Here is a 25,245-nt window from a genome sequence, read left to right on the forward strand (position 1 = left end):
CCCACTCGGGACCCGCGGCCTCCGAGCCTCCGGCGACTCCCTCTCAGGTGACGTCAGGAGGCCTGGCTTCAGCGGCCTGAGCGTCTGCAGCTGCGATGAGCTTCTAGGGGCCGGGCCTCTTCCGGTCCTCGCTGACAGCTGCTGACAACGCAGCCCGCAGCTGGGGCGGGACATCACAGCCCCGGCCGTGCGGTGATCATTAGCACTGCCCACAGTCAACGTGAGAACTGCCCGTGGCCATGCGGTGACCGTTAGCACTGCCTGGGGTCCGACAGTGAACATTCATGGGTTAAACAAAGAGCTTGAAACCAAGTACATCGCATTCCAAGAATAATACCTTGCAGCGGCGGCTTTATCTGAGGAAACAGGAAACTTGTAATAAAGAAAACTTTTGGATAAGCTAAACAACACAAACCACCTACAAAGAGAGAGGAGAAAAACGCTTAATTAGGTGCACACTCTTATCAGATTTTTACTAGTTTTATCCCAATGGTATAAAATATTTTGACTGTCCTTTCACTAAGGACTAAATGCTGATTTCCTGGTCAGTAACTTTATGACATCAGTTTACTCTTGTGTGAGCAGTAGACATGCGTTTCCATCCAAAGTAGTTACAAAAATATTGAATTTTTAATAATAAAATTAATTTTAAAACAATTTATATAGAGGAAATATGTACATACATTTGAGTATGTGTATATATATATGTACAGGGTGGGGCAAAAGTAGGTTTACAGTTGTAACTATGGGAAAGTTTATTCTTGTATTACTATTTATAAATTATTGCATTATTTTCCATACAAACAACTGTAAACTACTTTTGCCCCACCCTGTATATGTATGCACGGCACAGACACAACACACACACACACACAAAATCAATCAAAATCACAATAAAAAGTTTGGATGAAGAGTTTGGTTTTGTTCTACTTGACAAATAATTTTAACCTTATCAGGAAATGTATAACCTTAAAGAATAATACATGTTCTTTTGGGAATGTTAAACAAAGAACTTGAAACCAGGTACATTCGTTTCTAGTTATTTTTATAATAATACACATTTGTGTATTATTATGAAAATAACTTAAAAGTGTGGTGCTGGCTTCCAAAAAGAACAGAAACAGATCTAAATATACATAAGAATTTAATATATGTTAAAATTGTCATTTCAAACAATGGAGATAATATATAACATTCAGTTGTTAATGTAAGAAACGTGTAGACCTGTAGAGAATCTTTATGAGTTTATATGAACCGAGCTGATAATTGCCAGGAAACAAAATCGTAATGGGTTGAGAAAATGCTCCGGAGAATGGCAGTTTTATAGCTAATCTTATACATTAACATCAAAGGAAGAGACCTAAGGAGAATTGCATGAAACCCATTGGTGGTAGATTAGGGAGGCAGGAGAAAGCAAAGCAGGGAAATCTCTGAGACTGAATAAAGAGTAAAACGGAGAGGCACATACTCCTTTTACATTGGTGGGCATAGGACAGTTAACATTTACCAGCACACAGAGATGGCATTCAGGGAACAAAATAACAATGAAGGTTTCATCAGAGAATTGTTCGTGGGAGTTGGGTCCTTGGGCACCACTGGAATAAGAATTTTGAGAGGACCCCATGGGAGGATGAGATGTGGTATAAAATAAACCAACAAACAAAAATGTAACCCCAATAAAGTCAATTACAAAAAAGAAATGTACTGCTTACTTTCAACATATTTTTAGAATTTGCAGCTTTCTTGTTAATTTCTATTTTTATACCTTTGTGTTCAGAAAAAATACTTGACATGATTTCAGTCTTCTCAAATTTGCTGACCTGTGTTGTGTCCTCTCATATGCTCTCTTCTGGGGAAAGTTCTGTGTGCATTTGAGAAGAATGTGTGTGCTACTGCTGTTGAATGGAATGTTCTGTAAGTCCTTTTGGTCGAATGTATGTTTCAAGTCCAACTTTTCCTTCTTGATTTTCTGTCTGATTATTTATCCTTGCTGAAAGTAGGGTACTGAACTTCCCTACTATTATTGTGTTGTCTATTCTCCCTTCAAATATTTTAGTATTGGCTTAATGTGTTTAGAGATTCTGATTTTGGGTGCATATACATTTGCAATTATTATATCTTCTTGATGAATTGATCCTTTACTATTATATAATCTTGTGTGTTACCATTTTTGGTTTAATGTCTATTTTGTTTGATATAAATATAGCAATTCCTGTTTTCTTTTGATGTCCACTTGCATGGAATCTATTTTTCATCCTTTGAGACTACCGTCTGTCCTTAAAGCTGATATGAGTCTCTTGTAGGCAGCATATAGTTGGTTTTTGTTATTTATTCATCCAACTGCTCTCTGCATTTTGATTGGTGAATTCAATCTATTTACACGTGGAGTTATCTGGTATGTAAGGACTTAGTGAAACCGTCTTATTACTTACTTTCTGGTTGTTTTGTATTTCCATTTTATGACCTCTGTTTTCTTCTACCTTTGTAAGTTGGTAATTTTCTGTGGTGGTATACTGTTTCCTCCTTATCTTTTGCAAATTTATTCTAGGTTTTTACATCTTGGTTAACACGAGGCTTACATAAGACATCTCACAGACAATAGAGCCCTTTTAAAGATAGTAACTTTGATTGCCTATAAAGGCTTTGCTGCCAGTGGATGAAACTCCCCTAACACTGGGGGGAGTGAGGTTCTTGGGGTGCTGCTGAAAAACATTTTCAGAAGCCCCCACTGGAGGATGGAATGTGGAAGAAGGATTTCTTTGTGTAAAGTTACCTTTCTCAGCTTTCAAAGTCCCCAACCCCTTAAACCAGTCCTGGAGGAGGGGCAGCTGGGAATTCAGCAGTCAGAAACGGGCGGTATCCAGAGTTCCCGTTCCATGTTGCAGCCAGTGTGATTTGGCATTCAGGCCAGCTCAAAGTCCGCTAGTCCACGTGGGGAGCCCAACATAACCATGCACCATATGCACGGGAGAGCGCAGCTCCTGCAGCAGGAGTCCCAAGAGAGAGCTCACTTCTTTGTTAAGTTTAAATATTTAGGTTTTGTGCCCTTGCAGCGGCCACGCCCATCCTGGCCAATTACTTGTTTACAGGTGTGATTGACAGGCAATTAGCCTCCCACATCATCAGACCTCACTGGGCATGAGTCTAAATTGCCTTCTAGTCCCTTCCCCCATCAATGAGTGGGGAACAGACTTGGAAAGTGTTAAATGCAGCTTTTTGGCAAAGCTGGATAAATTGCATGCCTATATATATAGCCTTCCCTTCCCTTCTTTCCTGTTAAATAATTACCAGGTTATTACAACGGCATCAGCTTTACACTTTTACTTGTCCCCTCTTATGTTTTTGATGCCACTTTTTACCTCTTATTGTATTGCATATTTATTAACAAATTGACATACCATTCTACTACAGAATTTCAGTTTTCCAAGTCTGATTGTATATTTTTCTTTACCAGTGTGTTGTATATTTTTATATGTTTTCATGTTGCTGGTTAGTGTCATTTCCTTTCAGCTTAAAAATCTTCTTTGCAAGGCATGTCAATGGTGATAAAATTGGCTTTTGTTTATCTGGGAAAGTATTTCTCCTTATCTGAAGGATAACTTTGCTGGATAGAGTATTCTTATCTGGCATGTTATTTCTTTCAACTCTGAATATATTACTCCACTTTCTCTGGGTGTGTAGGGGTTCTGGTCCGAAATCCACTGACAGTCTAATGGGGGTTCTTTTGGAAGTAACAATCCTTTTCCCCCCTGGTGCTTTTTTGCATTCTCTCTTTATATTTGATATTTGACAGTTTCATTATACTGTGTCTTGAGAAGGTCTTTTTGCATTGAGAGAACAGAATGATCGATTGGCTGTGTGATTTTTTAAAGTATTTTTTTACTATTGATTTCAGAGAGGAAGGGAGAGGAAGAGAGAGATAGAAACATCAATGATGAGAATCATTGATTAGCTAGCTGCCTCCTGCACGCCCCCACTGGAGATGGAGCCCACAACCTGGGCATATGCCCTGACCAGGAATCAAACCAGGTAACTCTGGTTTGGGTAGATGCTTTGAGCCACACCAGTGGGGCTGGGTTCCTGGTCTTTTATGTCCAAACCTCTCCCCAGGTTGGGAAATTCTCAACTATTATTTTAAAATATACTTTCTTCCTCTTTTCCCTCTCTTTTCCTTTTGGAACCCAAATTATTTTCATATTTGTACACTTGACAGAGTGCCATAGGTCACACAGGCTATATTCATTCTTTTTTCTTCTAATTAGTTTATTTCTATCTTTTTTCCCACTTATAATTACATTTTTAAAAAATATATTTTTATTGATTTCAGAGAGGAAGGGAGAGGGAGAGATAGAAACATCAATAAGGATAGAATCATTGATTGGCTGCCTCCTACACACCTCCCACTGGGGATCGAGCCTGAAACCAGGGCATATGCCCTGACTGGGAATTGAACTGAGACTTTCCGGTTCATGGGTCAACACTCAACCACTGAGCAACACCAGCTGGGCTGCTTACATTTGATTTACTCTTCTGCAGAAACTTTCTATTGCATTTTTAATTTCATTCATTGAATGATTCAGTTCCAGGATTTCTGTTTTGTTACTTTTTATGACTTATATCTCTTTAACAAACAACTCATTTTGTTCATATCTTTCCCTCCTGATTTCTTTCTGAGTGTTGTTGTAGCTCCTTGAGTTTCTTCAAAAGAGCTATTTTGAATTCTTTACCCGCTCCATCACAAAATTCTGTACCTTCAAACTTGGTATTTGGAGAATTATTGCTATCTTTAGGTGATGATATGTTTCCTAGATTTTTTTATATTTCTTATAATTTTGCGTTGCTGCTTTTGCATTTGAAGTACAGGCACCTCTAAAGACTTTACATGAATTAAACACACAATAGAGGTGCCATAACTGCATATTAGTCTTGAATCTTCTCAAATCCTATATTTGAAAATGCTTATTTTTTTCATAATTTTCTCAAATGGGAAATAATTAAATTCCAATCAGCTGGGGACTAGGTAAGTGAGATGTGGTAAATTTACACCATGGAATAGGACTCAGCAATAAAAACCAAGATTATTGGGCCCTGGCTGGTGTGGCGCAGTTGGTTGGAGCATTGACAGCAGGCTTGATTTCAGTCATGGCACATACCCAGGTTGTGGTTTTGGTCTCTGGTTGGGGCACATGCGGGAGGCAACCAATCGATATTTCTCTCTCATATCAATGTTTCTTTCTCTCTCTCCTTTCCTCCCTCTAAAATCAATAAACACATGATTAAACATATGATAAACAATGATAAACAATGAGGATTAAACAAACAAACAAAAACCCAAGCTTATTGGTACATGAAACAACACAGATGAATCTCAAATGCATTGTGCTAAGTAAAAGATACAAGATTCATAAGATTACGTACTGTATGATTTCATATACATGACTTTCCAGAAAAAGGGGAAAACTTATTGGCATGAAGTATACATAGTGGCTGCCAGAGGTAAGAGAGTTTGACTTCAAAACAGTAGCATAAAATAAATTTCTTGGGCAGTGATGAAATCAGTTATGTTGTTGACTGTGGTGGTGGTAACACAGATCTATGCATTTATCAAAACATATAAAACTGCATCAAATAGAGTGAACTTTGGTGTATATAAATTAAAAATTTTAATCTCAATAAATGATATCGTATGTGTTTACTTAAACATCTGCATCTTTTAATTATCATAGTGGACTTTTTAATGAAAATATTCATTTGCATTTTCTTTTTAATTTCATTACTGGTAGTTCTTTTTTTTTAAAATCCTCACCCAAGGATTCTTTTGGTAAATTGACTTTTAGAGAGAGAGAAAGGGAAACATCTATATGAGAATCATCGAGATTGCCTCCCATTGGAGAATGAAACCCACAACCTAGATATGTGCCCTGATTGGAACTGAACCCATACCTTTTTGGTGTATGGGACAATGATCCAAATGACTGAGCACCCAGATGGGGCTATTACTGGTCAGTTCTATAGCCCATTTTAAGTTTTTCTTTCTATTGGTTTAAAGATATCCTTATTTAATTAATATATATTTTCTTTCAAATAGTAAATATATAATTTTTGGTTTTACTTGCTTTTAACATTTTAAAATTAGAATTGAGTTATTTTTTCTATAACAACATGTATTAGATATTACATTTATGGTTTCTATCTTCAGTGTCACAACTTCTTGATCTCATTTACTGTATTTTTTTTTAACTTAGTGGTTTAAACATTTCAGATCTTGAATCCACATGAATTCCATCACATATAATTTATGGGCATAACCTTTATTCCAAATTATTGGGGGTGTATGGAATACTCCATTCTTTCATTCATTGTTTTGAAATGCTACATTTATTTATTACACTAGATTTTAAAAAACAATCTAGGCTGTAGTGTTTCCATTAAGCAGATGCCAAATTATTTTGAATAATAGAGTAATTCACCCATATTGGTATTTCTTAGGCATTTTTCTTCTTTTAAAAATATTCCCTGGCTGTTAATTTAGATTTTTATTTATTTCAGATGAAGTTAAGAATGCTTTTGTATAGTACACAATATATTAAAAATCAAAGAGAAAAAAGTACATACATTTGTTGAGATTATTATTGTAATTTTTGTCAGAGAATATTGATCTATGAAAGTGTATATCTCTATTTTTCAAGTAACTTTGTCACAGGGGAAAGAATATATTTATGTAAATGAATAAATATATTTTTTTCTTTTGGATTGTATCTCCTGATTTACCTACAATTTTCGTTTATTGCTTACATGATTTTGATGGGCTAGCTTTCTTGCCACGTCCCCCCACCCCCGCAAACACACCCACACCCACACCCACTCTCCCCCGCGCCCTGCCATCGGTGATGGGGGTTAGAGTTTACTCTTCTGTATTGCTGGGATCTATCTCCCAGTATTTGAAAAAGTGAAATTGACATGCAGGTTGCCGCTCCTTGACGGCTTTGTGACTGAGTTGCACTCTGGCTGCACAAAGAACTCAGCTGGTATCCAGAACTTTCCGGGGAGCCCGTGACGGACCCAGGGAACTATCTCAGACCTCCCCAACCTCCCCCAGCTGAGGTTGCCCCTCCCCGCCAACCCCGCAAGGCTGGCAGCGCAGACGGAGGGAGGGCAGGCAGGATCCGCGCGCGGGTCTTCTGCGCATGCCCAGGACCGCCTTCCCCTCCGCACTCCCGCCTTCTGCTGCTTCTGTCTGTCTCTGGCCTCGCCCAGGAGGCGGTCCTGGGGTCCCCGAGTCTGTGCGGTCTCCGGGGCCAGTGCCACTTGAGGAGGGAGCCGCGTCTCCGGGGCCAGTGCCACCTGAGGAGGGAGCCGCGGGTGAGCGCGGGAGGCTTGGGCGAGGACGCGGGGCTCGCGCGTCCCCTGGGAGGCGCTCTGTGGGCCCCTGGGCGGCGGGACGGGCGTCTCTGTCGGACCCAGAACTGGACCCCCCTCCACCCACGTGACCCGCCTCTGCACGGAGCGGGGGGAGGGGGCGGGGAGGACGGTTCTTGCGGCCACAGGAGGGCGTGGGGGTGCATCTGGTCGGTGGGGAGGCGCGGTGCTGCGGGAGGAGGGTGTGCGTGTGCGAGAGGTGCTCCTTGGGGAGCTGGGTCTGCGGTGAAAGGCTCCCGCGCTGTCTGTGGCCGCTTACTCCGCTGTTCCTCTCCAGACGGACGGACAGGCTCCTTGGTCTCCTGGTACCCGTTCTGGATCTGCGGTGCTGCCAGCCATGCCCATCCCTGCGTCTTGGCAGATGCTGTGGCTCTGCCCGGACTTGCACTAGCATCCAGGAAGAAGTTTCAAGGATTAGCTCTTTTGTGCCTCATTTTTCTTCCGAAGGTTAGTGACTCATTCAGGACCACAGCTTTGTTAGTGGTGAAGACTAAAGGCCAGAGCTCCTGACTCCTAAGCTAGCACTTACTGTCTCTTTCCCACACAAGTAGAAGAAGTTTTGTATAAAAGATCCTTTTGAGAAATGACAACAAAGATAAATTAAAACATAGACCTTTCCTTAAAGCACTGCTTTTTATAGTCTTCTTAGGAGTCACTATCTAAAGAATTTAGGAATGGTAGTAGGGACAATGATAAAGAGCTTATCCCTCAGTATTCACCATGGGTTTGGTGAAGGGTTAATGTTCCTTCATTAAGTGTGTTTTTTGTTTCAATAAGGTTTGTCATTTAAATTTTTTGTGAACACCAAGGGAGACTTAAACTATTGAAAAATCCATAGGAAGCAAATATTTATATTAACCCACTAAACATTTTATGCCCCAAAGCAATATATCTCTATATATAAAAGACTAATATGCTAAGTGTATGACCAGTCACTATGATGTGCACTGACCATCCAGGCAGACGCTCAATGAAGGAGCTGCCTAGCTGCAGTGACTTGGCAGTGGCGGTTCCTGGGTGATGCACCCTGAAACCAGAGAGGAGGGAGCCCTGTTCCTTGCAGGGCCGTGAGATTCCACCTTCAGCCGTGGGTTATCTGGTTGCTGGGGCACTGTCGGCCCGAATCTGGTTCACTGCAAACTTGCATTTGCGTTCCACAACCTGTACAATAGCAACTTTGCAGAGTGCCCTCTCGCACTCTGGGACCCCTCAGTGGATGTTGGAGAGCTGGTTTTGGCCTGATCCCCGATCCCTGCAGGCCAGGCTGGGAGACCCCCACCTGCTGTAGGGACCCCTGCAGACGCCAGGGAGGGACCGCTGGGAGGTTGGCTCCAGGGCATGTCTGGCCCATTTCACCCAGTCCCGCCCTGCTGGCCACCTTCTAATTAATTGCATTTCAATGTGCACGAATCCATGCACCAGGTCACTAGTATGATTAAAGTCAGATAGGTTGTCTTTCACCATTTCCCTCTACCTTCTGCAGGTCAAAGGGATATTGACATTACTACTATATACTGGGGGGTTGGGGTGGGGGGTGGGGTGCTTCCCAGGGCAGAAGTCAGGAGCTGCCGGCAGGCCAGATCTTTCATGACTCTATTCTTCTTCTTGTAACCCAGCATGTCTCCAGAGTTGCCTACACTTTTGCAAGAACACCAGAAAATGAACAAATCCCAAGTAAGTTGTTTGTTTGTCTCCACTTTATTTTACAATAGACTTTGTGTGATTTCTAAGAGTCCATATGTTAAGATGGGAAATTAGTAATAGATAAAAGTCAAACTTCACCAAAAAGGGAAAGTAACAGATTCCTAGCAGGGCCACCACTGGCCTGTAGATTTATACTGATTATTAATATATATTAGAGTTTCCAGGTTGACTTGCAAGTATGTCTCTGATGTTTCTGATAATCATGGTAGAAGGGGAAACACTTGGATACAGACAAATTCTGTTCAAGACCCAATGAGTGCCTCAAACTGTTCCTCATTGGAAGCAAAAGGGTCCAAGAGGTGGTTCAAGCAGTCAGTTTTATGATGGCCTTGTTTGTTCTTATAAAACCTAGTGTGTTTAGAGGAATGAATGGCTTGCATGCCTGTTGCGAAAACTCTCCATAACTATTTTATTTAGCTAGGCTGTGTATACAAGGCGTGCAGTAAATGGTTAAAAGTTAAGTTCTCTAGTAAATGTTTCTGGGGTTTGCAGTCAAATTTTATCCCATACCATTCTGCGTTGGCTCTTCCCCTCCACTATTTAGAACCTACCTAGGTAAAGGTCACCAGTGGCTTAATTGCAGTTATCTATCTTGAACAACAGCTAAATTACCCTACTGACTACTTTCTCTTGGGAAGTCTCCTTTGTCTTCTTACACAGCTCTTCTAATGGCCCTCTTTTGGAGTCTTCCTCACCGTGTCCCTACTTTAGTTCTAAGTTTTCATCCTTGTCCACTAGTCTTCCCATTTTATCTCTATATCTCATTGAAGAAATATGTAGATAGTTGAACAATACAGTTTAATGAGAGAGAATCATTGATTGGCTGCCTCCTGCATGCCCCCTACTGGGGATCGGGCCCAACATGGGTCCCTTCAATCCACAGCCCTATGCTCTATCTGCTGAGCCAAACCGGCTAGGATGGATGCTTTTAAAAATATATGAATTATCTTAATGGATATATGATACATATTTTTCCCCAACTCACCATTGGATGGCAACACTATATCCTAAATACTCTTTTTTATTGGTAGACACTTAAGTAATTCCTGTTTTTCAGTAATATAAATGATGTTGCTGTGAATATCCTTTTCATTGCCTCGGCACAAAGGCAAATGTATCTCCCAACTCCGGAGCAGTGCTTCTCAAGTAAGGTTCTTTGACCAGAAGCAGCAGCATAATCTGGAAACTTGTTTGAAGTGCAGATTCTAATGCTCCATTCCAAGCCTCATGGAAGAGAAATTCTGGGATGAGGCCCAGTAGTCATGTTGTTGTTGTTGTTGTTTTTTAAAATATATTTTTATTGATTTCAGAGAGGAAGGGAGAGGAGGAGAGAGATAGAAACATCAGTGATGAGAGACAATAATTGATTGACTGCCTCCTGCACACCCCGCACTGGGGATCGAGCCTGCAACCTGGGCATGTACCCTTGACTGGAACCAAACTCAGGACCCTTCAGTCTGCAGGCTGACACTCCATCCACTGAGCCAAACCAGCTAGGGCATCAGCAGTCATGTTTTAATAAGTCATCCATAGGATGCTGACACCTACTAAGTTTGAGAGTCACTGCTCTAGAGTCTTATGATTAATATTTTTAAGTTGTAGAATTTGAGGATTTCTAATTTTCCTAGGTATATTACTACTAATTAGAAGACTATTCCTCCTTCCTCTCCAGATATAAAAAATTATTTCTACGCTAGTATATGAAAAATGTCACTGTTTAATTTTTATGTGTCTGATTGAGGTTGTGAAGCTTTCATACATTTATGGCCTTTCAGGTTTTCTGCTGAGTTTTGTAGGAATTGTCTTTTCTCAATATGATATTTTTCTTTTAACTTAATGGTATATTTATATTTTGATACAACTCTTTGTGTCTTCTGTTTTTTATTCTTATTTTCCTTACCCCATGGGCCTAATGCAATTTTCCAATATGTTGTCTAAAATTTCCTAATTTGTTTTAATATTTAGTACCATAATCCATCTGGAATTTTTTCAATAGATGTGATGAAAGGACCTAATTTTATTATTTTTTTAAAATCCTCACTTGAGGACATGCTTTGAGAGAGAGAGAGAGAGAGAAACATCAATGTGAAAGAGAAATATTGATTGGTTGCCTTCAGTGCACTCCCCAACTAGGGATCAAACACGCACCCCAGGTATGTGCCCTGACTGGGAATGTTCTGTAAACCGTTTTGCTCATCCCTGAACAGTAATCATGGTAAGGATTAGTTCCATACATCTTTTTCCATGTCACCTAATTCTGAACATTTCACATTGATCAGAAATTCCAGGCATCAGTGTCATTTAAGGATGTGACTGTGGGCTTCACCCAGGAGGAGTGGCAGCATCTGGACCCCACTCAGAGGTCCCTGTACAGAGATGTGATGCTGGAGAACTACAGCAACCTTGTCTCAGTGGGTAAGGTCTGTTTATTAGGTAATTCTGAACGGCATTTTAAAATCCTTCCAATCATGAAGCATAGAGATAGTCTACAGAGTTTAATGATAGTTAAGATTGAATTCAGGAATCAATGTTGATTGACCACTTTTGGGCACCAGGAAGGTATTTGTGTTTACCTCTTCAGTAAAATGTTCAGTGGCACCTTCATTGTTCAGCTCCAGAAGCTTCCTCCTCTTTTAGAGTCTCTGACGTCTAGGCTTTTTGGTCCAAGTCCTAAATTATTTCACTTTGACAGGGTATTGTGTCACCAAACCAGAAGTGATCTTCAGGTTGGAGCAAGGAGAGGAGCCATGGATATTGGAAGAAGAATTCCCAAGCCAGAGACTCCCAGGTGAGATAGTGTGTACTCTGCAGATGAACATCAAGGGATTTGTTATTTTCCTTCGGTTAATCCAGAGGTTGACAGCTTTGAAATGTTTTTTCAAGAATACTTCTTGCCCTAGCTGGTTTGGTTTAGTAGATAGAGCATCAGCCTGTGGACTGAAGGGTCTAGGGTTTGATTCTGGTCAAGGGCACATGCCTGTTTGTGGGCTTGATCCCCAGTAGGGGGCATGCAGGAGGCAGCCTGATCAATGATTCTCTCTCATCATTGATCTCTCTCTCTCTCTCTCTCTCTCTCTCTCCCTTCTTCTCTGAAATCAATACAAATATATATAAAAAAAGTATCACTAATGGCCACAGGTACACGAAGAGATGCTCATCATCATTAACCATCAAGGCAATGCAAATCACAACCACAGTGAGATATCATATCACACCTGTTGGAATGGCTACCATCTAGAAGACAAGAGGTAGCAAGTGTTTGCAAGAATGTGTAGAAAAGGGACTTCTTGTGCTCTGTTGGAGGGAATGGAATTGGTTCAGCCACTATGGAAAATAGTGTGGAGGTTCCTAAAAAATTAAAAATAGATTTGCTCTATGATCAGCAAGTCAACTTCTGGGTATGTACACAAAGGAAATGAAAATAGGATATTGAAGAGATAAATACACTACCACATTTATTGCAACATTATTCACAATATCCAAAGACAGAAACAACCTGAGTGCCCATCAGTGGTTGAATGGGTAAAGAAGAATGGATATAAGCTAAATATGTACACACGCACACACATGTGCACACACACTAAAATATTTAGCTATTGGTGGACATCCTGCTATTTGTGACAACATGAATGTACCTTGAGGCCACTGTGCTAAATAAGTCAAAGGAAGACAAGTACTGTATGGTATCACATGCAGAATCTAAAAAAGGCAAACTTTTGAAAACAAAAAGTAAAATAGCGGTTAGCAGATTACAGTGTGTGCAGAGATAAGCCAATTGTTGTGTAAGGGTATGAACTTGCAAAGAGTAGCAAATAAGCCCTAGAGATCTATATATAGAGAATAATATTGTTTTATAACCATCCAACTTGCTAATAGACTAGAACTTAATTATTTCAACTCCAAAAATAGAAATAATTATCTGAGATAGAGGTGCTAATTATTGGTACAATGGCAGTCATATTACAGTATATAAGTGTTTCAAAATAACATGTAGACCTTAAATTTACACAATGTTATATGTTAAATATATTTTAATCAAAATAAAGTGCTAAACACATACACAGATATTTGCATATATTAAATGTTCTGTGGGTAAAATCTCTCAGAGAAATCAAAGCAGGGTTAAAGTGACTGAGTGCACTACTTTAAGAAGAGTTTGGATTATCTCTGTATTTGGAAGGGGGTCAGTGATAAAAAAAACTAACATTTGTATCATCAGAGTAACAGAAGGGGAGAGGAGAGTGGTGTTGAAGTATTTAAATAAATAATGGCTGAAAACTTCTCAAATTTGGCAAAAGATATAAAACTACTCATTCAAGAATCTGAACTTCCAAGAAGATAAATCCATTAAAGGCACATCATAATTTAATTTCTGAAAACCAAAGGGAAAAAATCTTGAAAGTAGGCATTGGAAAATAACATTACCTTTGGGAATGACAGTGGATATCTTATCTGAAGCCATTGAGGCTACAAGGAAATAGCACTTTTTTTTTCAACTACTGGAAAAAAAACACTTTCAAAAAAATTTTTTATCTTGGAAAATGTATTCATTAAAGAGGTAAACTAAAGATATTATTATACAAAAGAAAACTAAGAAAATATTATTAGCAAACCTACTTTTAAAGAAGTGGCTAGAGGAAGTTTTCTAAATAGAAAGGAAATAACACAAGAAAGCTTGGAACTTCAGTAAAGAAAGAACTTTGGAAGTGGCAAAAATAGGTTAAATATGACAGTTTTCTTCTTAAGAGTTTCTGAAATCATTTGAACCAAGTTTAAAATATGATTTGAGGAACTTAATACAATTATATTTTAAGCTAGAGGAAGAGGGATTTTAGTTGAATTAAAGTTTTACATTTCACTTGAAGTGGATAAAAGTTGGTAGAACTTCTAGACATTAAATCAACAGTAGACACAGAAAAACTGAACAAGACCACCAGGGTATAGAAGAAATGGAACAATTCTTTAGAAACCCCAAACTATCAAAACTTAATTTATAGGACACTGCCCAACAATGGCAGGAAAGACATACTTTTCACGCGCCCATGGAACATTCAGAAAGATGAAACATCCAGAGGCATAAATAAACCTCAATAAATTTAAAAGAATTGAAATTCTGCTGAGTAAGTTATGTTCTCTGACCATAATGAAATCCAACGAAGAATCAGTAACAGAAAGACAAGAGAAAAATAAACACTTGGAAATTAAACAAGATATTTATAAATAATGCATAGATCAATGAAGAAGGCTCTCTAGCTCTCTCTATGTATGTATATATATAAATCTCTCTCTCTATATATATGTATATATATAAATATCTTTCTCTCTCCATATTTATATATATATAAATCCTCACCTGAGGATTTTTTTTCCATTGATTTTTAGAGAGAGTGGAAGTGAGGGGAAGAGACACAGAGAGAGAAACATCAATGTGAGACGCATTGATCGCCTCCTGCATGCACCCCAACTGGGGCGGGGCTGAGCCTGCAACTGAGGTACGTGCCCTTGACTGGAATCAAACCTGAGAACCTTTAGTCTGAGGGCTGGCGCCCTAACCAACTGGATTGGGCTCAAAAGAAACATTAAAAATACATAGCATGGAATGAGAACACACCATATTAATATATGTGGGAGGCAGCTAAAGCAGTTCTGAGAGGGAAATTTATAGTACTAAAATGCAACTAATGATAAGAAGAAAGGTTTCAAACCCATAATTAAAATTTACCTCAAGAAACTGGAAAAGAGTAAAGTAAATCCACAGCAAGTAGAAGGAAGAAAATTAAAAAATTAAGAGCAGAAATCAGTGAAGTTGAAAATAGGAAAAGAATAGAGAAAACGAATGAAATAAAAATCTGATTCTTTGGGGGAGAAAAACAGTAAAATTGATAAACTTCTGGCAATATTGACAAAAATAATATTAACAAATATTGACATATCACCAATATCAAGAAAGAAATGGAATATCATTTCTGCATCTGTTAACAGGATATTAAGTGAATACTGTCAACAATTATGCCATAATTTGACAATTTAGAAGAAACGGAACAATTCTTTAGAAACCCCAAACTATCAAAACTTAATCAAGATAATGTACGTAATTATATATGGCCCCAAATTTCTTTAGTTCAGATTATCTATGACACCTTCCCTGAATGGCCCATAGATTGTCATAGAAGGTGTCATAGATAATTTGGACTAAAGAAATTTTAAATAAAAAGCTCCAATTAAAAAGGAGAAAAGAAATGTGGAATATCATCACTGGAGATTTTACCAAACATTTAAATAATTAATTATGATTTCACACAATGTCTTGTAGAAAAACAGAAGGTGATGGAACACTTCCTGACAAGTTTATTATTCTGATACTGAAATCATAGAAAGGTAGTACAAAAATAATAAACAAGAGGTCAATATCTCCCATAAATCTACCAGCAAAAATCATTAACAAAATACTAGCAAATAGAAATTAGCCATGTATAAAAAAATTATATACCATGACCAAGTGGGATATATTCCAGGTATGCAGGCTGGTTAACATTCACAAAACCAATCAGTGTAGTGCAACATAGGCTAAATAAGATGCTATTATTTATTGTATCGCTTTCTTAATTTTCTTTCCGATTGCTCATTGCAGGGATATAGAAACACAACTGATTTGGCGGCATTGACCTTATACCCTGAAACTTTGCTGAATTTGTATATTAGCTATACTAGCTTTCTTGTAGATTCCTTGGGGTATTCTGTCTTCCTTATTCTTTAAGATTATTATTTTCCTAATCTCAAAAGCAGATGGTGACATAAGGTGCACATAGATGCAAAAATTGAAATAGAATCCAACACTGTCCAAAAAGAATTATATACCATGGCCAAGTAGGATTTATTCAGGGTGTGCAATGTTGGTTCAACATTCAAAAATCAGTTAATATAATCTACCCCATCAACAGGCCATAGAGAGAAAAATAATATGATGATAGTAATTGATGCAGAAGAAGCATTTGCCTAAATCCAACACCCATTCATGATAAAAACTCGGCAAACTAGGAATAGAGGGGCATTTCCTCAACTTAATGAAAAACATGTTAATGTCATTCTTAATTGAGAGAAACTGGATGCTTTCTCCACAATATAAAGAGCAAGGCATGGATGTCCTGTTTTAACACTCTCTTTTAACATCCTACCTGAAATTTCAGGTAATGCAATGGACAGGAATATAAAAAGTTTACCGCTGGCAAAGGCCTTTTCTCTCTACTTGTGTGGAGAGCAAGCAAGCTCTGGTGTCTCATCTTTTTATAATAAGAACACCATTCCGATTAGATTAGTGCTCCACACATATGACCTCATTTAATCTTAATTATATCCTAAAGGCCCTATCTTAAAATACCATCACATCTGGGATTAGGGCTTCAACATAAGAATTTGGAAGGACATAATTCTGTCCATAACAAGCTCCTTGTAATTTAAGTCCTATTTTCTAAGGTAATTTTGTTGTTTTCACAGTTTTATTCCTCATTTTGTTCACCTCTTGCCTCCTTAGTTCCCATCTACTACAAGTACCCTCTTTTGGATTTCCCAGTAGTCTTAGTTTATCTCTCAGAACTGAAACATCATCTCAGCATTTCCCTACTGACAGTGAGGCTTTTACTTTCTGGGAGTAATTTTATTTGTACTTAATTATGTTTAAATTCTATCTCTTATTTTACATGGTTGCTATAGTCTCCAGCTAACTTTTCCCATAGATTTTCTGTATTTGAATATTTATGTCCTTACTTGGTAGTGACTGCACTTAGTAGTGTTCTGTATTTCCTAGTTATGCTAAAGTCATGGGTTATTATAGGTAATTTTATTGCTCTTCTTATATAAATCCTTATAGTTCTTTTGGATGATACATGGGAGATTCAGATTTAAGCAGTTGCTATTATTCCTCAGACATTGGAAACTAAATGTCTGTGTTCTAATAGCTGGTTTCCTCTCCCTGCTTCCACTATTCCAAGTTATTTTTTCTTTTTGTTTTTCTTCACCCAAACCCTCCAAAATAGAAAAATATATGTACTTGCAATTATTTTCATCCCTGGAGTCTGGACATCAAAGTTAGCAACAACATAAAACATTTGTTTATAGGTCACATTCATAAGAAATGTGTTATTATTTATGTGTAAGATTAATTTTTCTTATTTCCAGCCATCTGGAAACCTGATTACATGACAGAGATGAGCCAAGAAAACCAGTTTCACCGTGTCTGGAAAGTTGTATTCATGAATAACAGAACACTGACTAAAGAACAAAGTAATGTAATACGAAAACCATATAGCTTGGATACAGATTCTTTTTCTTCCAGAAAAATACTCTGTCAATGTGACTCATGTAGAATGAGTTTCAACTGTATTTCAGAATTGATTATCAGTAAGAAAAACTATACAGGAAAGAAGACTGATGAATTTAATGCTTGTAGAAAGTTACTATTCAATATTATATATGAAAAAACTCATACTAGAGAGAAAAGTGAATTTTTTAAAAATGGGAAAACTTTCAGTCATGATGAAGACCCTGTTCAACACGAGAAGGTTCAAACTTTGCAGCGAAATTCTGAATTTAACATATATCGAGAAAGCTTTTATGAAAAGGCACTATTTAATATATACACGAAAGAGATCACAGATGGGAATGATTGTGAGTATAATGAATATGGAAGAACATCCTGTGAGAACCTATCTATCTTATTACATCAGATAATGTCCTTAAAGGAAAATCACTATGAATTTAATGTTTGTGGGAAATCCTTATGTGTGAATGCTACACTTTTAAAGCATCATGAGTCACATATGAAACACTGTGATTATAATAAAAGTGGAAATAATTTCAGGAGGAAATTATACCTCTCACAACGTCAGAAAACTCATAAAGGAGAGAAACACTTTGAATGTGATGAATGTGGGAAAGCTTTCTGGATGAAGTCACACCTCACTCGACATCAGAGGATACATACAGGACAGAAAAGCTTTCAATGTAATGAATGTGGGAAAAAGTTTTGGGAGAAATCAAACCTCACTAAACATCAGAGGTCACACACCGGGGAGAAACCCTATGAATGCAATGAATGTGAGAAAGCCTTCAGCCACAAGTCAGCCCTCACATTACACCAGAGAACACACACAGGGAAGAAACCCTATCAATGCAATGCATGTGGGAAAACTTTTTACCAGAAGTCTGACCTCACTAAACATGAGAGAACACACACAGGCCTGAAGCCCTATGAATGCTATGAATGTGGGAAGTTCTTCTGTATGAATTCACATCTCACGGTGCACCGGCGAACTCATACAGGCGAGAAACCCTTTGAATGCCCTGAGTGTGGGAAATCTTTCTGTCAGAAGTCACATCTTACACAGCATCAGAGAACTCACATAGGGGATAAACCCTATGCATGTGATACATGTGGCAAAGCTTTCTACCAAAAGTCTGTCCTCACCAGGCATCAGATAATTCATACGGGGTTGAAACCCTATGAATGTTACAAATGTGGAAAAACCTTCTGCTTGAAGTCTGACCTCATAGTACATCAGAGAACTCACACAGGGGAGAAACCCTTTGCATGTCCCGAATGTGGGAAATTTTTCAGTCATAAGTCCACCCTCTCTCAACATTATAGAACACATACAGGGGAGAAACCCTATGAATGTCAGGAATGTGGAAAAATATTCTACAATAAATCATACCTAATAAAACATAATAGAACACATACAGGGGAAAAGCCATATGAATGCAGTGAATGTGGGAAAACCTTCTGCCAGAAATCACAGCTCACTCAGCACCAGAGAATTCATATAGGGGAGAAACCCTATGCATGTAGTGAGTGTGGAAAGGCGTTCTGTCATAAGTCAGCTCTAATTGTACACCAGAGAACTCATACAGATGAAAAGCCCTATAAATGTAATGAGTGTGGCAAATCTTTCTGTGTGAAGTCAGGACTTATTTTACATCAGAGAAAACACACAGGGGAGAAACCCTATAAATGTAATGAGTGTGGAAAATCATTCAGTCACAAATCATCCCTCACAGTGCATCACAGGGCTCACACAGGAGAGAAGGCTTGTCAATGTAATGAATGCGGGAAAATTTTTTACCGTAAATCAGACCTTGCTAAACATCAGAGATCACACACAGGGGAGAAGCCCTATAAATGTAACATGTGTGGAAAATACTTCTCACAGAAGTCAAACCTCATTGTACATCAGAGAACACACATGGGAGGAAAATTGTATGATTGAAGTACATATTAGAAATGTTGAGTCACAATTCAGCACCCACTACAACTCAGAGAGTTCACACTATGGAGAAAGTTCTCTTGATATTCTGAATAAAGTAACCTTCATCCACAAACTAGCCTTATTTTACTCCAAAGTGATGGTGTTGGACAAACTAATAGACTGCAACAAAAGGAGGACAGTGTTGTTAAGAAGTAACATTCAATTGAATGTCAAGTAACTACTGGTATAAAACCCTACAAATTTTTTGATTTTGTAAAAGTTTTTAGCAAAAATTCAAAGTCTGTGATGTCAGAATTTATACTGGGGAGAAATCTGTCAATTTGAGACATATAGTTTGAAAATTTTCTTTAGATGTAATGTAGTATTAATAATTGTGTTTTTGTTTTGATGTCATAAACTGTAATTTATAGGTTTATATTGTACAATGTAAAGCTTTAAGACAAAAAAGAAATAGCAAAATGAAAAAAGAGAATCACAAGAAGTTGCAATAATAGTATAAAGAATTCTCCTGTGCCTTTCACCAAGCTTTGAATGATTATATCCTACCTAACTATATTATGTTCTCAAGTAATTGAAGCCACCCTACTTCTTTGTCAGATAGAGATCATATTCAGATTTCCCCCATCTTTACATGCACTATATGTGTTTGTAGTTATGTGAAATTTCATCATTTTGAATAATAATCAGCATAGGTTACAAAATAAAAAAGAAATCTGAAATCAATATTTCATCAGGTTTACAAAGGAATAAAGATTTCACCACGATAAGTTCTCTTGTTTTAATTATACCCTTTTGCAAACCAAATCCTGGCAACCATTGAATATGAAACTTTTAGAAAGCAGGGATAAATTAAGTAATTAGGGCAATAGCATTAGATCTATATGTGAAGCATCCTTTGAGTTCACAGGACTTAGGTATGTATAAGTGGTACATTATAAAAACTATGTGTTTCAAATGCATAATGGAACTTAATATATTGCGAATAGGAAATAGGCATTCCTAGTTTAGTAGTAGTTACATCAGGTGCATCCCTCATTTGTGTAGGGCCTGAAGCAACAGTTTGAAAATAGGACTTCAAAGCTAATGTCAACCACTTAAAAGTTATAAATAAAAATAACAAAATGGTAAATAAAATGTATTCTGTGCATTGGGAGGTCTAGGTCCTAGTCTTAGTGCCCCTTTCTTTTCTCATTCAGTTCATCTCAAGCCATGGGGTACCTTGACTGCACATGTGTGAGTAGCCTTCAGCCTAAATTTTGTCCAAAAACTCTGTTATCAGCTGCTCTCCAAGATAGGGAGGGTTCAGGAGAGAAGCCAAAGACAGACTAGATGACACTCAGGGGTATAAGTTGGGCTGTAAATTGAGGGGTCTGAGAGATACTGGGCCCTTAGAAACTTTTGACTATATGAGTAGGAGGGTTGAGACGAGTAGGGACAGAGTAGAGCTTGAGCAGGGCTTTTATGGATAGTGTCAAGGTGGTATACTCAAGTACATCATTAAGTTACACAAGTAATCTAAGATTATACAATCTAGTGATTATAGATTACATAAATAGTCTAAACTTCCATCTTGGGAAACAAGAATAAATTAAGTAAAAAAAAAAAATAAGGATCAAAGTGGAAATCAGTAAAAAAAAAAAAAAAAAAAGGTGGAAATCAGTGAAAGAGAAAAAAAAACCAGGTGGAAATCAGTGAAAGAGAAAACAAAACCTATCAAGAAAATTAATAAAACCAAAAGCTTGTTCTTTGAAAGTCAATATAATTGTTAAACATCTAACTAGGTTAACTGAGAAAAAGAGAAGACACAAGTTGCTAATGTTAGAAATGAAATAGCGACCTTAACCCCTTGGCTATCTCCTGCACACTTACTACTGGGGATCAATTCCACAACCTGGGCATGTGTCCTGACCAGGAATCTAACCAGTGACCTCTTGGTTCATGGGTCGATGTTCAACCACTGAGCAACACTGGCCAGGTTGGTTGGTTCCCTTTTTCTTTTGTTGGCAGTTTCTTTTGTGATCAGCAAAGCTTTTTAGTGTGATATAGTCCCATTGACTTATTTTTGCCTTTACAACCCTTGCCTTTGGAGTCAAATTAATAAAATCTTCTCTAAGACCAAGGTTCAAAAGTTTAGTACCTATGTTTTCTTCTATGTCATCTATTGTTTCAGTTCTTGTATTTAGAGCTTGGATCTATTTTGAGTTAATTTTTGTATATGTATGTACACTAGTGCATCCTTATGGTTAGAGGGGAGACACTCACCCTATGGTATAGGAAAGGGGTTAATTCAAGTGGGACTTAAGCCCTATGAAGCAATCATTGCCTTGGAGAAGGGCCCTAATCTTGATGATACTGATTGGAGGCTCTCTGGAGGAAGAAATTTACAACTTTGATTAAAGAAAAGAAGAACCCTCTGAAGTGTTCCAATGAATCAATGTGGATCCATGACTTTGGCCATCTCTCCTTCATTGGACCTTTAGAAATCTTACTAAGGTGGCAGACCCTTGAGTTTTTGTGGAATTTATATTCCACCCTCAGGAACACAAGTGTCTTGACAATGTGTCTTGACTAGTTGCTACATCTTACACAATAGTTTCAGTCAGCATTATGTCATTAATGTAATGAACCAGCAAGATGTATGGTGTAAGAGAAAGACAATCCAGATTTCTGTACACTAGACTGATAAAGGATGAAGAGTTGCTATATCCTCAGGTGGAGCAGTGAAGGTGTATTGCTGACCTTTCTGGCAGCAAGCTAACTGTTTATGATGGTATTTACAAACAGATATAGAGAAAAAAAAGCATTTCCAGTAAATGGCTTCACACTGGGTCCCAAAGGAGGTGTTGATTTGTTCTAGCAACAAAAAACACATCTGGAGATGCCATGACAAGTGAATTCACCACCTGATTGGATTTATGGTAATCCACTGTCATTATCTAAGTGTATATGCATTCTGTGCTGGCCAAGTAGGTAAGTCAAATGGAGATGTAGTAGATATCACCACTCCGGGATCTTTCCAGACCTTGATGGTGGCACTAATATCTGTTGTCCACCATAAATGCAGTATTGCTTTTGTTATATGATCTTCGTAGGCAGAGGCAGTTCCTGTGACTTGCATGTGGCCAGTTTTGTTGTTCTAGTAATAGCTCTTACTCGACAAGTCAAGGAACCAGTGTGGAAATTCTGAAAATTTCTGGTGTTGCTTTTCCGATTGTGCATTTCGCAGTTGAGGAAGGAGCTACATTATGGGTTTGGGAAACCCACTGGGTCCACTGAGATAGGCATGAGCTCAAACTCCATTGACCTCCACAAACCCCTACTCCGAATGGTGTACCACAGTGACTTTGGGTCACTAGGAATTAGCATAAGTTCAGAGTAGTGTTTGGGAATTCCCAAAAGTCTGATGATTTCCTTCTACCCAATGCACGGTCACACTATTAAATGGCCATAGGTTCTTTTGGGGAATGCTGGAGGAAGAGTAACAGCATACATTCTGGGCAGTGTAGTGGGTTCTTCCTTAAGAAGGAGACACTCTGTTGCTATAAATTGGCTCGATGCTGGGAGTTGATTGAGAGGCATGACTCTTTTTATGATTCAAGTCATACTTCTGCTCATTATATTTGGAACCCAAGTGGCACATCAGGGTCTCCTGGCCATGCACATTAGAGACTTACTCATTCTGGACTTGTCAGCCCACCAACACCTGTTTCCTTTTCCCAGTTAGATGTAGCAGGCGGCCAGCACCAAGGGAGAGAGGCAGTCCTGAATAAGAAATTACTCAGCAGCTGCTAGGCATCAGCAGTTCCAGTTCTTGCTTTTATAAGAAATGGTCTTGACTCTTAAGTTCTGTCATGGGGTAAGTCAGCTACAGGCAGCCTGGGAAGTTGAGGGACTTACTGAGGGGGGCTCCCACGACCTCCTGGATGGCTTCCCAAAATTGTAAGTGGGAAAATGACCCACAAGTCAGGCTGCCTGCTTCCACAGAAGTCAAACTCATGATACAGTGGGGCCTTGACTTAGGAGTTTAGTTCGTTCTGAGACCGAGCTCGTTAAGGAGCTTGTTAAGGAGCTCATTAACTCAAATTACTCTATCAACTCAATGCAAAAAATTGGCTGAGAGACAGCTGGTATCTCAAAAAACTCAGTCGGGACACTCGTAAGTGAAGGCCCCACTGTACTTTAAGGGTTTAAAAGCTAGATTCTAGGTACTGGAAGTTTGGTTTGAAAAAAAATAATCTCCAGTCCGAAAGCAGACCTACTACAAAGTCAGAATATCCAGGGAGAGGCCAGTGGGCTGGTCTACATTTAACACAAGCCCCAGGCAGCTCTTCTTATACATCAACTGAAGTTGTGGTCAAGACCATTTCTTATACAAGCAGGAACAGGAACTGCTGATTCCTGCAATATGCTTATAAGGAAATTGTCAGCATGTGAGCTTTTATCAGTTTCTTAGTGGTACATTTTATTCTAATTTCATTTCATGGTTAGTCAGAATAGTATAAAGTTTTTATTCCCTGTTACAAAATTGCTGATGTGTGAGTTTCTAAATGCATATGATTCCCATTCCTGGTCCTTGGGGTGGGGGCGCTTAAAGGCAAGTAGGAGATATGATACTCTGAGCTCACCAGGGCAAAAAAATTCTCCACACTACGATCCCCAGCAAAGGGGAAGTGCCATTTGATGGGGACTTCTAAAAATAATTCCAGCACCAAAACTTAACATTCTTCCTGCAGTTATTTTTTGGTTGTTTTCTGCCTGTATAAATCTTTTAATTTTATTGATTTCACACTTTCAATTATATTCCTGTCATATTCCTGTCATGTTTTAGAATAAGGATTCACACTGTTTGATTGGACTGTTCAACTTTATTTTTTAAAAAACTGTTTTTATTGATTTCAGAGAGGAAGGGAGAGGGAGAGATAGATAGAAACATCAATGATAGAGAAAAATCATTGATCAGCTGCTTCCTGCATGCCCCCTACTGGGGATCGAGCCCACAACCAAGGCATGTGCCCTGACTGGGAATCAAACCATGAACTCCTGGTTCATAGGTCCACACTCAACCATCTGAGCCACACCAGGGAGGCTGGTTCAACTTTATTGCTGTGTCTTTTTGTTTTTAATCCCAAAAAGCCATTAATAGTGATAGGAGATTTAGTTTCTGTTTTAATTTCAGGAAATTCAAAACAAGAGATCATTGTTTTCTAACATTTAATTATATAGACTATGTTAAATTATACATTCAATTATTATTTATTTTGATTCTCATAGTTTTTGTTCTCCTTGTTTTATTTCAACAGATAGGTAGAACTTTTGTATCAAATTTAGATTATAACTTCCATTCTATTTTTAAATATAATTTTATTGATTTTTTACAGAAAGAAAGGGAGAAGGATAGTCAGAAACATTGATGAGAGACATCGATTAGCTACCTCCTGCACACCCCTCACTGGGGATGTGCCCACAATCAAGGTACATGCCCTTGACTGGAATCGAACCTGGGACCCTTCAGTCTTCAGGCCGATGCTCTATCCACTGAGCCAAACCAGTTTGGGCTTCCATTCTATTTTTAATCAATATCTCCAAATTCTTTGAAATTCAGTGTGTTCAGAAGAGTTGTGTCAGCTCCCATCCATCTTAACACGCCATCAAAGTCCTTTCATTATGTATTCACTGATTTGATTTTCTACACAATTTTGTGCTGTGGGCCATAGTCAATGATGAGCTCCTTTAAACATGAGGTGTGGGCCTTTAACTGCTTATACAAGTTTCAGCAGAGCTAGTGAAGAAAAGGAGTCTGGAATCCAGTTGTTTCACTTTCAGCGTCTCTTAGAGATTTGTGTTGGCCATGCTGATGCTG

General features: G+C 38.5%; 1 protein-coding gene across 1 annotated transcript; it reads left to right on the forward strand.

Moving 5' to 3' along the window:
- The first annotated feature begins 7,497 nt into the window (after positions 1 to 7,497).
- Positions 7,498 to 20,152, forward strand: LOC102755797 (zinc finger protein 33B-like). Its single transcript, XM_015570995.1, is given in 6 exon segments — positions 7,498 to 7,866; positions 9,036 to 9,093; positions 11,403 to 11,538; positions 11,816 to 11,911; positions 17,299 to 19,367; positions 19,369 to 20,152. Coding segments are annotated over 5 exon segments (2,592 nt in total). The 5' UTR covers positions 7,498 to 7,866; position 9,036; the 3' UTR covers positions 19,603 to 20,152.
- The last annotated feature ends 5,093 nt before the right edge of the window (positions 20,153 to 25,245 follow it).

This window comes from Myotis davidii, unplaced genomic scaffold (assembly GCF_000327345.1).
Source record: "Myotis davidii unplaced genomic scaffold, ASM32734v1 scaffold808, whole genome shotgun sequence".
Lineage (NCBI taxonomy): Eukaryota > Metazoa > Chordata > Mammalia > Chiroptera > Vespertilionidae > Myotis > Myotis davidii.